This window comes from Mauremys reevesii, linkage group 1 (genome assembly GCF_016161935.1).
Source record: "Mauremys reevesii isolate NIE-2019 linkage group 1, ASM1616193v1, whole genome shotgun sequence".
In the NCBI taxonomy this organism is placed as follows: Eukaryota; Metazoa; Chordata; order Testudines; family Geoemydidae; genus Mauremys; species Mauremys reevesii.
In genome coordinates this window covers 12,875,880-12,889,392 of record NC_052623.1, presented here as the reverse complement: position 1 = coordinate 12,889,392, position 13,513 = coordinate 12,875,880, and the positions used below count along the sequence as shown (strand labels likewise).

At 49.2% G+C, this 13,513-nt stretch overlaps 1 protein-coding gene across 1 annotated transcript; it reads right to left on the bottom strand.

The window, feature by feature from the left end:
- Positions 1-10,872: 10,872 nt before the first annotated feature.
- LOC120398625 lies at positions 10,873-12,092 on the bottom strand. Its single transcript, XM_039526174.1, has 2 exons — positions 11,356-12,092; positions 10,873-11,220 (listed from the first exon to the last, which is right to left on the bottom strand). The coding sequence occupies exons 1-2, from the start codon at positions 11,629-11,631 to the stop codon at positions 10,891-10,893; spliced, it is 606 nt and encodes a 201-aa protein (XP_039382108.1). The 5' UTR covers positions 11,632-12,092; the 3' UTR covers positions 10,873-10,890.
- Between the last annotated feature and the right edge of the window lie 1,421 nt (positions 12,093-13,513).

Below are 13,513 nucleotides of genomic sequence, written 5' to 3'. Positions count from 1 at the left end.
CTTGCCTGCCTGGTGCGAAGGTTGCGGACCTCTCGAGGCATCTAGACAGACTTATGTGTAGTGCTGAGGAGGAGCCGGTGGTCGTGGTACATGTAGGCTTGCTGCCTATTAGTTTCATTTGGTGGCCCCTTGTTCTTGTATTATGAGAAGGAGTAAATAACACTTCCTAATTTACTTTCTCTCTACCACTCATGATTTTATAGACCTCGGTCATATCCCCCCCTAGTCGCCTCTTTTCCAAGCTGAAAAGTCCCAGTCTGATTAATCTCTCCTCATACAGAAGCTGTTCAATACCCCAATCATTTTTGTTGCCCTTTTCTAAACCTTTTCCAATTCCAATGTATCTTTTTTGAGGTGGGGTGACCACATCTGCACGCAGTATTCAAGGACAGGCCCTGGTAGCACATCTCTGATGAACCTGTGCTAGCAGGGAGCTGGAGAGGGTCCTAAAGCAGTTGTGGAGGCACAGGGATTGTGGGTGGGTGGGCTGAGCTCCCAGTGGATCACTGAGATCTGTGCATAACTTTGGAGCTCCCTGGATCCTTGGCCCCCCTTTACATTCAGAGAGAAGAAAGGGACCTCCCCTCCTGGAAAAATCTGAGGGAAATTTCCATATATGGAGCCTTGTGGAATCTCCCTGGCCTGCCCTGAAACCTGGGTTTCTAATGCAGGAGAGGGGGCTGCTGGGGAAAAATCTGGTCCTATATTATAATAATTATTATTTATTATATTTTATTTCAGCGAGATCACAGCTGTGACAACATCATTGTTACCACTCGGCCACCCCCAAGGTTTCCTTGTGACTGATTGGAACCATAAGGAATAGAGCCTGCAGCAGAGCTGCCACTGCAGTCCAGCTGGATAGCATCACCCCACATCCCCTGTGATTTGGCCTCCTGCAGTTTGCCCTTGGCTATCACAGGGGTTACAGCTGGTGCACACGAAGCCAAGCAGCTGAGGTTCCCTGATGGCCAAGTGGCCCCCAAGGAAATGTGCAGACAGGCTTCATAAAGACAGTAGCCTCCCTATCTGAACAGATGCTGCCTGCTGCCCAGGCAGCCTCTCCGATGACTACATCTGCCCATGCTCCATGGTGAGTATTTTAATCTACACAGAAATCTGACATTCAAAGCGAGCTTGCAGTGTTAAAACCCTGATGCCCCAAGTAACGATTTTCTCAAGGAGTCCCATTTTTAGACGTTCCATGTGCTCTGGGCCCAATCCTGCCAGGGGCTGAGGAAGAAGAGACCCCACGGAATATCAGTGACTCCTTCCCAAATCGTATCAGGTATATTTGCTGCTGGAAATTTAATCAGCAAATGCATTTTCAACCATTTTATTCTTTGACTTGATTGTGGATGCAGGAATTCAGAGCTGTGTTGCTTGGTGGGCATACAAGGAAGTCTCATTTTATGCGAGGATTCTGTTCCACGGTTAGCGCGTAAAGGGAAAACCACGTCTACTGAAACACTCATTGAGTTGAATGGCGGAAGGAATCGCCCGCACTAAAGATGCAGTTTTTATATTGTAATTTTTCTTTTTTTCCCATTTTCACCATCTGCACAAAGCTGAATTCGCACATGTTAAATGTGCCTAAGATGCGACTTGCCTGTATTTCTGTTTCCTGACTGGCTGAAGGCTCCAGCACTTCTGCCCTGAAGAAACCCCTCAGAGTTACAGGGCTATGTTCATCTCTTTCCCTTCTCTGGTTTCTGAGGGCCAAATGTCAGGCTCCGTAGCCTCCTTTCTCACGGGGTGAAATCCCGCCATTCTCCCACTCACAGACTGGGCCCTGGGCTACCGCGCAATGTGGCTGGAGCACTGAGCACTGTGCCTGCTCAATAGGTCTGGCTGGGTTTGTACCTGTGGCTGGCATGTGTGTGCCAAAGTACAGCTGTGTAAATGTTATGCCAAAACTTTTCATTGTAATACAAATATTACAAACAAAAATTTCATGACATAGATGCATATTGAAAGCCAGCGGCAGAGTTGTTGGAATTGCTACAGGAAGGAGCAGTGGTAACTTTACTGCTTAACGGCTTTTGCTTTAGAAAATTTTTCAGAAGTACCCCACATACTGTTTGCAATGGGTTTGTGCTATGAACTCTCTGTTCAGTGAACAGCTGTATGGTACTCTCCTCTGCTAATGGAGCAGAAGCCATTTGTAATACTTACATTCAGGGTCATGCACACAGTAACTCTACAATACCTGTGCAAGACTTTCCAAAAAGTCCTGAGAGAACAGAACCGCTGGTCTGTGTTTCAGCAAAGGGTAAAGCTGAGGTGCAGGAAAGAGCAGTGTAATAGTTTTTTATGTAATTTACCTCCATCACCTGTTAAAAAAGCATGGCTGAAGTAACTAGCACACTCAACTGGATATTAGTGCAAACCTAGTGTTTGCACAATTCACTCATTTGCGATGACAACCTCTCCCTCATCCAGCTGAAGTAACTGTCCATGTTACCATGTAACTTACCAGATAACTACAATCCCTTGCAGGGGGAGCAGATGCGGGTCCTGTGAGGATGAAAGGGAACCTGTAGGATGATCAAACTCTCTGGATTCAGTCAACATAGGCCGGGCAAAGCACTTCAGCTTCTCTTGGAGGGATTCTTGGGGGTCAGAGTGTATCACTGGGAGCATTTGGTAAGGGAAAGTTAATAGATCCTGGTTCTGATTGAATTTACACACGTAAATCTGGAGTGATGCCGTTATTGAATTCAGAACCAGACCCTGAAAATGTATCCCATGTGCTGCAAAGAGGCAGTGGCATAATTTGAACTCACAGGAGCAGAGAAAATAAAAACATAATGTATATAATGAGGCAATGAAACACGTTTATGAATAATTTAAATGCAGGACAGATAAACACAATGACCATTTTCACCATGCACTTGCCATATGTGTACACACATGTCATGATACAATGGGCCACACTTTGAAGCTGAGGGCCGGAAAGGGTGTCTGTATGAATGTCACTATTGCAAACTCACACAGTGCTCAAGTAGGCTGTGGAACTCTGATCCACAAGATATCAATGGGGCGAAGGGATTAGCAGGATTCAAAGAGGGACTGGATTTACACCACAAAATATGTCTAACTAGTGGGTGCCTGGGGGAAACTTTCCCTTGGAGCAGTTAATCTCATAGCTCCCTATTGCAGGGATTCTTCCATCTTCCCCAGACGCATGTGTAACTGGTTACTGGGCTAGAAGGACTGCAGGTCTGATCCAGTCTGGCAGTGCCTATCTTCCTATTGGCATATCCTATTGCGGGTGTAAATCCAAATCTATGTTTTTTCTGATCTTCCTTGAGCTTCTGGGAATCCTAGATTTGCACTCAGAGCAGAAAGATGTCTCCTTAAATATCATCTACTTTCCTGTTCTTTTTCCTTTCAGGAAGGAAAGTTCAAAACTTCTTGGACCTGCCCAGTATGGTATGTCAGCTGTCAATGACACCAAATTCACACCTGCAGTGTTCCTGCTCACTGGGATACCTGGGCAGGAAGACGTCCATCTCTGGGTCTCTGTCCTCTTCTGTTTCATGTATGAAATTTCAATAGTAGGAAATTCAGTCATTCTGTTCATTATAAAAATAGATCCAATCATCCATGAGCCCATGTACATTTTCCTTTCCATGTTGGCCCTCACAGACCTTGGCTTATTGATAGCCAGCATGCCGACGATACCGGGCCTATTCTTATTTAACTCTAGAGAGATCAGCCTTGATGCTTGTTTTGCCCAGATGTTCTTCATCCACTCTCTGCAATTCATTGAATCCTCTGTGCTCTTTTTGATGGCATTTGTCCGCTTCATCGCAATCTGTAACCCGCTGAGATATGCCTCCATCTTAACCCTGCCGAGAATAGCCAAGATGGGACTGGTGTTTATGCTAAGAGCAGTGGCAGTAATATTTCCACTCCCCTTTCTCCTGAAACAGTTCCGATTCTTTCGAGCCAATGTCCTCTCCCATTCCTACTGCCTGCACCAGGACGTCATGAAGCTGGTTTGTTCAGACATCACAGTCAATAACATCATCAGTCTCTGTGTCACAGGACAACAAGCCATTGTTCTCAGCCACTTGGGCCTATGCTTACAAGGCCTGCTGGTTGCCAGGGAGATGGTGGAATTAGTGGGCCCCCTCTGTTAATGGGCACACTGGCAGGATGGGATTCAGTAGTATGGAAACCGGAAATAGTATAAGGGACCTACCATCAATCAAACCCTAACCCCTCCCCTTGGCTGCTTAAACCCTGCCCCTTGACCTCTTAAGCCCCGGCCACCTGTCACTGGAAGTCCCACCCATGGGGAATATTACTTCCGGGGTCAATGAGGACACACGACCGGAAGCAAAGTGTGTCATGTGACCCCTCTAAGAACTCCTCCCACTGCCCTCTACCAATCAGGAGGGGTTTCTCCCCCGTAGGCCCAACCTGAGAGGAGATTTGTCCGATCAGGGGTGTTCCGGGGCATGGTGACCCATCCGGAAGTGGTTCGTGTGACCCCTCTAAGAACTCCTCCACTGCCCTCTGTGAATCACGATGGGTTTCAGCCACACAGTTCCACCCTGAGAGCAGATTTGACCAATCGGTGGTGTTCCAGGCTGGGGTGACCTGCCCAGAAGAGGGTCATGTCACCCATCTAAGAACTCGTCCCAGTGCCCTCTGCCAATCAGCGCGCGACACTATCACCCCATAAATCCCAGCAATCGGGGCAGAAGAGGCCATCTTTTACCATGAACACGTGCTTTAGAAATCATGGAAACATGGACTCCTTCACCGCCCTGGTGAGAACTTCAGACTTTGTGTTAGCCCCGAGGGCCTTTGGACTTGTGTGGAGAAAGCGCTACACGAGCGACAGTTCCGACGAGGGCCCTTTGACTCAGTCGTTGATGGATACGCCAGAACCTGAAACCCAAACCCTCGTGAGGCACCCCGATGAGCATGAAGGCCTCTCGTTGTCCACCCCCCTAGAGGTGGAAGACGAACGCAGCTCAGGGGAGTCACCAGAGGACAAGGTGAACAAAAAAGATGTCGCTCAGGTAAATGAATGATTAAGAAGCGATGGTTGATGATGGAGTGTAATGAAGTTAGGAACCGGGAGGTTGTGTAAATCTAAAAACAAGCAGTGGGGTGCTTACACTGTTTCTTTTCTGAAAATCTCTCAACAGCTCGACGATGCCTTTCTAGAGGCCTTTGAGAACTGACATCGGTAGTCTCGTGGGAGCAGTGATGAGCTGCCAAAATATTAACAACAGGTTCTCTCCTCCTCACCCCATGAGGGTGTCGTGCCCCCCCAGGGGTCATGCCCCATACAACACCCCATGTTCCTTGATGCCCTCCGGGACTCCTGTCCCATCCACCCCCCGTCCCCGTCCCCTGACTGTCCCCTGCCGCCCCATCCAACCCCTCCTCTGATTTCTGAGGGCCCCTTGGGACCCTGCCCCATCCAACCACACCTTCTCTCTGTTCCTGCCCCCCACGACCCCATCCAACCCCTGCTCCTTCCTGACTGCCCCCCAAACCCTTGCCTCCATTCAATCCCCCTGTTCCCTGCCCTCTGACCACCCCAACCCCTATCCACTCCCCGACAACCCACCAAACTCCCCTGCCCTCTTCCTACACCCCATCCCTGCCCCCTTACTGCGCTACCTGGTGCCACTCTGCCGTGGCCAGATCCGCTCAGCAGGAACTGGGACCGGCGCTGAGGGGGGCCCGAGCTGAGCCAGCCAGAGCCGCTCGGCCGGGACCTGGACCGGTGACGGTGCCGCGAGGTCCGGGCAGGAGCTGCTTGGCCGGAACTGGGACCAGCACTGCGGGGACCGAGCCGAGCCGGCCAGAGCCGCTCGGCCGGGACCTGGACCGGAGCTGGTGCTGCAAGGTCCGGGCCGGAGCCACTCGGTCATGAATGGCACCACGGGCCCGGGGCCGGAGCCAAGTCACAGCCGCTCGGCCGGGACTGGCACCGATGCTGTGGGGCCCGAGCCGGGCCGGCTCAGAGCCGCTCGGCCGGGACCGGCACCGGCGCAGCAGGACCCGAGCCGGGCCGATGCCACTGGGGCCAGAGCTTGGCCAGGACTGAGCAGGGGCGCTCAGCCAGGGGCAGGCCAGGGGCGAGGCCAGAGGAAGCCGCTCGGCCTGAGCCGGACTGGGCTGCGCCATGCCTCTCTGGAGCCCTCCTCAGGCCTGCCCCCCAGCTTACCTGCCTGCTGCTTGTTTCAGGCTTCTCGCGAACATCTGATTCGCGGGAAGCAAGGGAGGCGGAGGAGAAGGAGGACAGAGCGTTCAGGGGAGGAGAGGGAAGTGAGCTGGGGCCGGGGGCCAGGTGGATAGCTGCCCGAGCTTTAGTTAAATTTAAAAGCTGTTTTACAACCGGTTCTAAAAGGGTTTCTAAATTTAACAACCGGTTCCTGCGAACCGGTGGGAACTGGCTCCAGCTCACCACTACGTGGGAGTAAATATATCATGCATCAGCTGGTTTCGCTCATGTCTGAGACACAGCTCTCAAGAGGAAAATCTGGAAAAGGACAAAATGGAAGAATGAACCAGCTCAGACTCCCTTATGGTAGGGGTCGTGGTGTCCATTTTTACAGGCGGCTGTAAAAGGTCGTGTTAAATCAGGCAATTAATGAAACTTATTTATTTAAATATGTCAATATGAATGTGTCCCCCTTCATATTTGTGTTAGTAAAAGACGGTACCAGTAACAGTCATTTCTACACAGGCAGCTCTGTTAAAGAAAATATATTACATTGCCGGGGAAGTTGGGAGCTTCAAGTGGGTGAACCTCTTTCTCAAGTGGCCAGAAAGCATAGTAAAACTTTAAATAGAAGACAGGTAACAGTTTGGCTTTCAGAGAAGGACACTTACACTTTACACATTTCCATCCCACCATCAACCTCAGCCTGGACCATTCCACACAAGAGATCCACTTCCTAGACACTACAGCACTAGTAAACGATGGCCACCTAAACACCACCCTATACCGGAAACCTACTGACCACTATACTTACCTACATGCCTTCAGCTTTCATCCAGACCACACCACTCAACCCATTGTCTACAGCCAAGCTCTACGATACAATCGCATTTGCTCCAACTCCTCAGACAGAGACAAACACCTACAAGATCTCTATCAAGCGTTCTTACAACTACAATCCCCACCTGCTGAAGTGAAGAAACAGATTGACAGAGCCAGAAGAGTACCCAGAAGTCACCTACTACAGCACAGGCTCAACAAAGAAAGTAACAGAACACCACTAGCCATCACCTTCAGCCCCCAACCAGCGGTGTATTATCGCCTAGGCCAACAAAGCCTAGGCCTAGGGCGGCAAATTTGCTCACCCCCCCTCCCCAACTCTGCCCCTTCTCCAAATCCCTGGCCCACCTTGTCCCCCAGGCGCACCGCACTTCCCTCCTTCCACCTCCCTCCCAGGCTTGCCACGCGAAAGCACTGGGAGGGAGGGAGAAGTGAGTAGTGGTGCACTCAGAGGAGGTGGAGCAGAGGTGAGCTGCAGCCCGTGGGTGCGGGGAGTAAACCGGGGGTGGAGGTGGAAACCGCTCCCCGTCCCAGATCATCTCCGCTCCATCGCCGCCATCCCCCGAGCGCGCCACAACTCCCCTTCTCCCCCCTCCCTCCCAGGCTTGCCGTGGGGGAGGGTAGGTGAGCTGGCACGTGGGGGGTTGCGCAGCAATTTTTTGAGGGCCTAGGGGAGGCAAATTTGTTAATCCGCCACTGCCCCCAACTAAAATCTCTCCAGCGCATCATCAAGGATCTACAACCTATCCTGAAGGACAATCCCTCACTCTCACAGATCTTGGGAGACAGGCCAGTCCGCTCTTACAGACAGCCCCCAAACCTACAGCAACCACACAACAAAAACACTAACCCAGGAACCTATTCTTGCTACAAAGCCTGTTGCTAATTCTATTCACATATCTATTGAGGGGACACCATCATAGGACCTAATCACATCAGCCACACTATCAGAGGCTCATTCACCTGCACATCTACCAATGTGATATATGCCATCATGTGCCAGCAATGCCCCTCTGCCATGTACTTTGGCCAAACCGGACAGTCTCTACGTAAAAGAATAAACGGACACAAATCAGACGTCAAGAATTATAACATTAAAAAACCAGTCGGAGAACAATTCAGTCTCCCTGGCCACTTGATTACAGACCTAAAAGTCACAATATTACAAAAAAAACCCTTCAAAAACAGACTCCAACAAGAGACTGCTGAATTGGAATTAATTTGCAAATTGGACACCATTAAATTAGGCTTGAATAAAGACTGGGAGTGGATGGGCCATTACACAAAGTAAAACTATTTCCCCATGCTTATTTTTCCCCCCACTACAGTTCCTCACATCTTCTTGTCAATTGCTGGAAATGGGCTATTTTCATTACCACTACAAACAGTTCTTTTTCTCTCCTGCTGATAATAGCTCACCTTAACTGATCACTCTCCTGACAGGGTGTATGGTAACACCCATTGTTTCATGTTCTCTGTGTATATCTATATATCTATAGATCTTCCTACTGTATTTTCCACTGCATGCATCCGATGAAGTGGGCTGTAGCCCACAAAAGCTTATGCTCAAATAAATTTGTTAGTCTCTAAAGTGCCACAAGTCCTCCTGTTCTTTTTTCACTTTACACAAACCGGCTCGAATACGTTTTAAAAGAAACAAGACCATTGTTTCAGATGTGGATGTGCAATGGCAGGCAAATTTGGTGGATATGCACCGGTTCTCCAAATGCAGCAGCGGTTTTAAGTACATCTTAACAGTAATAGACACTCTATCCAAATATGACTGGGCCTTAGGCCTAAAAAACAAGACGGGTGTTGAGGTATCCAAGGCCTTTCAAGCTATTTTCAGCAAAGCTCGCATGCCTCAAAAATTACAAACCGATCGGGGGAAAGAATTTTTAAACAAACCTTTAAGCAGATTATTAAAGTGACATGGAGTTCACCATCTTGTTACTAATAATGAAGTCAAAGCAGGGGTTGTAGAACGATTTAACAGAACTTTAAAAACTAGGATGTGGAGATATTTTACAGCCCATAATACCTTTTGCTACATTGATGTGTTACCTGACTTTAAAGAGTTACAACCAGAGTTTCACAGAACTATACAGACCAGACCGCTGATGTTAACCCTTCAAATTCTTTGAAGGTATGGAAAATAGTTTACAGAGATGGTTTAAAATAATCCCCCAGAGGGGGATTCCACTCACTCTTCCTTTTCACAAATATCACCAAGACAGTGTCGTGGTACAGGCACCACCACTCTTGCAACCTCTCTAGGAGGTTGTATAGTTCTAAGCAGGCATAAGCGGTGGTGAAACAGGCTATGAAGATGTTGGTATTGCCCGAGACAGAGGACCGGTCTTTTGCGTGCTTCCAAGACACACACGCGGTTTCATCGTCGATAAACTCACAGGATGAAACCTTGTAATTGAGGAAACAGGTACTGAAAGAGTGGAGAAATTGGAGAGGGTCCAGAGAAGAGCAACAAGAATGATTAAAGGTCTTGAGAACATGACCTATGAAGGAAGGCTGAAAGAAATGGGTTTGTTTAGTTTGGAAAAGAGAAGACTGAGAGGGGACATGATAGCAGTTTTCAGGTATCTAAAAGGGTGTCATAAGGAGGAAGGAGAAAACTTGTCCACCTTAGTTAGTCTCTAAGAATAAACAAGAAGCAATGGGCTTAAACTGCAGCAAGGGAGGTTTAGATTGGACATTAGGAAAAAGTTCCTAACTGTCAAGGTGGTTAAACACTGGAATAAATTGCCTAGGGAGGTTGTGAAATCTCCATCTCTGGAGATATTTAAGAGTAGGTTAGATAAATGTCTATCAGGGCTGGTCTAGACAGTATTTGGTCCTGCCATGAGGGCAGAGGACTGGACACGATGACCTCTCGAGGTCCCTTCCAGTCCTAGAATCTATGAATCTATCAAATCTAAAGGTTTATTCATAAAAGGAAAAAGATACAGATGAGAGCTAGAATTGGTTAAATGGAATCAATTACATACAGTAATGGCAAAGTTCTTGGTTCAGGCTTGTAGCAGCGATAGAATAAACTGCAGGTTTAAATTAAGTCTCTGGAGTACATCCCCAGCTGGGATGGGCCATCAGTTCTTTGTTCAGAGCTTCAGTTTGTAGCAAAGTCCCTCCAGAGGTAAGAAACAGGATTGAAGACAAGATGGAGATGAGGCATCAGCCTTTTATAGTCTTTTCCAGGTGTAAAAACACCTCTTTGTCCTTACTGTGGAACATTACAAGCAAAATGGAGTTTGGAGTCATATGGACAAGTCCCTGCATACTTTGCTGACTTACAAGGCGCACCTGCCTTCTCTCAATGGGTCAGTTGTGTAGCTGATGGTCCTTAATGGGCCATCAAGCAGGCTAGGCAGAGCTAACACCAACTCATCTGGGATGTCACCCAGAAGCATAGCATAAGTTTGAAATACAGACAAGATAGAGCCAATATTCATAACTTCAACTACAAAATGACACACGCATACAGACAGCATAATCATAACCAGCAACCCATAACCTGGTCTTAGACCCCTTATATGACCCCCTTTACCTAAGATTTGGTGCCACTACAGGACCTTGGTTGCAACCATGTTCTATACGGTCCCAGTTCAAGTCAATAATGTGACACAGGCATCTTCCGGTTTGGTCATTTTCTTTAAAACACGGTCAGGGTCTGCACTAAATTGCACAGCATTTATCAAGGTCACCCCTTACGCTAAATGTTTTTGGGTTAGGCACAGACATTGCATAGCATAACCTATGGCAAGAACAACGTTTAATAAGCTTTCCAAATACAGCTCAGCACACAGGCCCCGGAGCTTGCAGTTTATATCTACTGAAGTTCAAGTCACACAGTCATGGCGCCGTTGGGCTGGCACATCTATGACACAGCCCTCACAATCTTCAGAAAGCTTTTCCCTAAGGCAGTGATTAAGGACAGCATAAACAGCAACACATACAATAGACCGCATGACTTTTTTATGCTCACGACGTGGCACTGGCTCAGTTAGTTCCATGCCAAGCCTCATAAACTCCTCATAGCTGTCATCCTCGGAGTCCTCTTCAACAATTTGTATCGGCATTGAGCAAAAACAAGGAGAGCCCGGTTCATCTTCGCTGCTTGATGGAACGCTGTCCAGGGCCTGCGGGTCCTCTAGAAAGGCATCATCAAGCTGTCGAGAGATTTTCAGAAAAGAAACAGTGTAAGTTCCCACTGCTTGTTTTTAAACATACACAACCCCCCCACCCCCGGTTCCTAACCCCATTACACCCCATCATCAACAGTCACTTCTTCATCATTCATTTACCTGAGCAATGTCTTTTCCATTCACCTTGTCCTCCGATGACTCCCCCGAGCTGTGTTCGCCTTCCACCTCTAGTGGGGCGAACAATGAGAGGCCTTCATGCTCATTGGGGTGCCTCACGAGAGTTTGGGTTTCGGGTTCCAGCGTATCCATCAACGGCTGAGTCAAAGAGCCCTCGTGGGAACTGTCACTGATGTAGTGCTTTCTCCGCACAAATCCAAAGGCCCTCGGGGCTAAAACAAAGTCCAAAGTGCTCACAGGGGTGGTGAAGGAGTCCATGTTTCCATGATTTCTAAAGCACGCATCCTTCGTAAAAGATGGCCTCTTCTGCCCCGGCGCTGGGACTTATGGGGTGATAGTGTTGCACTCTGATTGGCAGAGGGTGCTGGGAGGAGTTCTCAGAAGGGTGACACGGCCCTCATCTGGGCGGGTCACCCCGCCCTGGAACACCACCAATTGGTCAAATCTGCTCTGGGGGTGGTGCTATGCGGCCGAAACCCATCGCGATTGGTAGAGAGCATTGGGAGGAGTTCTTAGAGGGATCACACGAGCCACATCTGGATGGGTCCCCCCACCCTGGAACACCCCTGATTGGTCAAATCACCTCTTGGGGCAGGCCTATGGGGGCAAAACCCCTCCTGATTGGTAGAGGGCAGCGAGAGGAGTTCTTAGAGGGGTCACATGACACACTTTGCTTCCAGTCATGTGTCCACCTTGACCCCGGAAGTAATACCCCCATGGGTGGGGCTGCTGCTGAGAGGCGGGTGCGGTTTAAGGGGTCGAGGGGCGGTGTTTTAGGGGTCATGGGGCTGGTTTGGGTTTGATTGACGGTATGGCCCTAATAGTACTACTGGACACTCTTAGAGGCCCTTGCCTTCCAAAAGGGGGGCTTTGTGAATTTAGTATCAGCTCTTCTTGAAGGAAGGATTGATTCTTGAACCGCAGGAGGTAAAGTAACAAATCCATTGAGCTAGCCACACCCTCAATCTCATCCAAGCCCCCAGGCCCCCCTTCATCTTGGAATCTGGGTTTAAATGTGATACCCCAAGGAGAGTCTCTTATACATACGTCTCTGTGTCCCAGGACAACAAGCCATTCTTCTCAGCCACTTTAGCCCATGCTTACCAGACCCACTGGATGATAGGGAGAGGTTGGAATTTGTGGGCCCCTTCTGTTAGTGGGCATGCTGGCAAGGTGGGATTCAGTAGTATGGAAACCGGACACCCTTGGAGGCCCTTGCCTTCCAAAAGGGTGGCTTTATAAATTTAGTGTCGGGTGTTCTGGAACGAGAGTCCTTGAACATTCGGGACTTCACGTTGTTTTGAAGCTTGCTGAAGATTTGCTTGAGGCACATTAACCTCTGCTTGAGAACTTTGCTCCTTGAAGGAGATGGTGTCCTAGGTCTGGAGGCCTTTGGTGACGTTGGGGGAGAACCGTCAGGACTCCCAGTTGCTTTCTCCCCAGCTTGCAAAAGCTCTGTTGTACTCGTAGCAACGGACACCATCTTTGGTTGCCTGGTGGGAGCCGTTTTCCCCATGCCATCCTGCTCCTTGCTCTTGTCTGCTGGAAGGAGCCACAGCACTCCCATCTTGCTGTGGTTGATGTCAGATGCTGAGGAGTCTCCTGGAGTCCATCGCTGTGGAATTCCATGGGATCTTCTGGGCAAGTCAGCACCTGCAGAGCCAGCTGGTCTCTTCCATCGAAGCTTACTGCATTTCTTGCAGATTTTGATTGGCGGCTGGTCCCTGGAGAGCTTTGAATTCACAGTTCCATCGAACCCATGTGAATCCATGATGTCTCGAAGACCATGCAGCTCAGCAGATGTCTCCTTCTGAGTTTTCTTACCCTTCATCTTTCCTGGATGTGCCTTGCGGCACTGCTGGCAAACTGAGACCTGGGCCACCAAGGGGCGGGAGCTGCTCAACATTTCCATCAGGTGCTTGATCTGCAGGTCGTGTGCAGCCTGCCCAGCAATGAGAGAGTCAAGGGTGGATCTTGTTAGCTGCTCAGAGCCTGGGGCCTCTGGGGCAACCTGGTGGCATTGGGTCCTGGGAAGATCTGCCCTGCCCTCACCTGCCTGTGCCCCTGGCCCCAGGCAGGAGCCTTCTCCCAAGGTAACCTTCCTCTCCATGTGCAGCTCCAGCTTCTCTTCAGTCCCTTT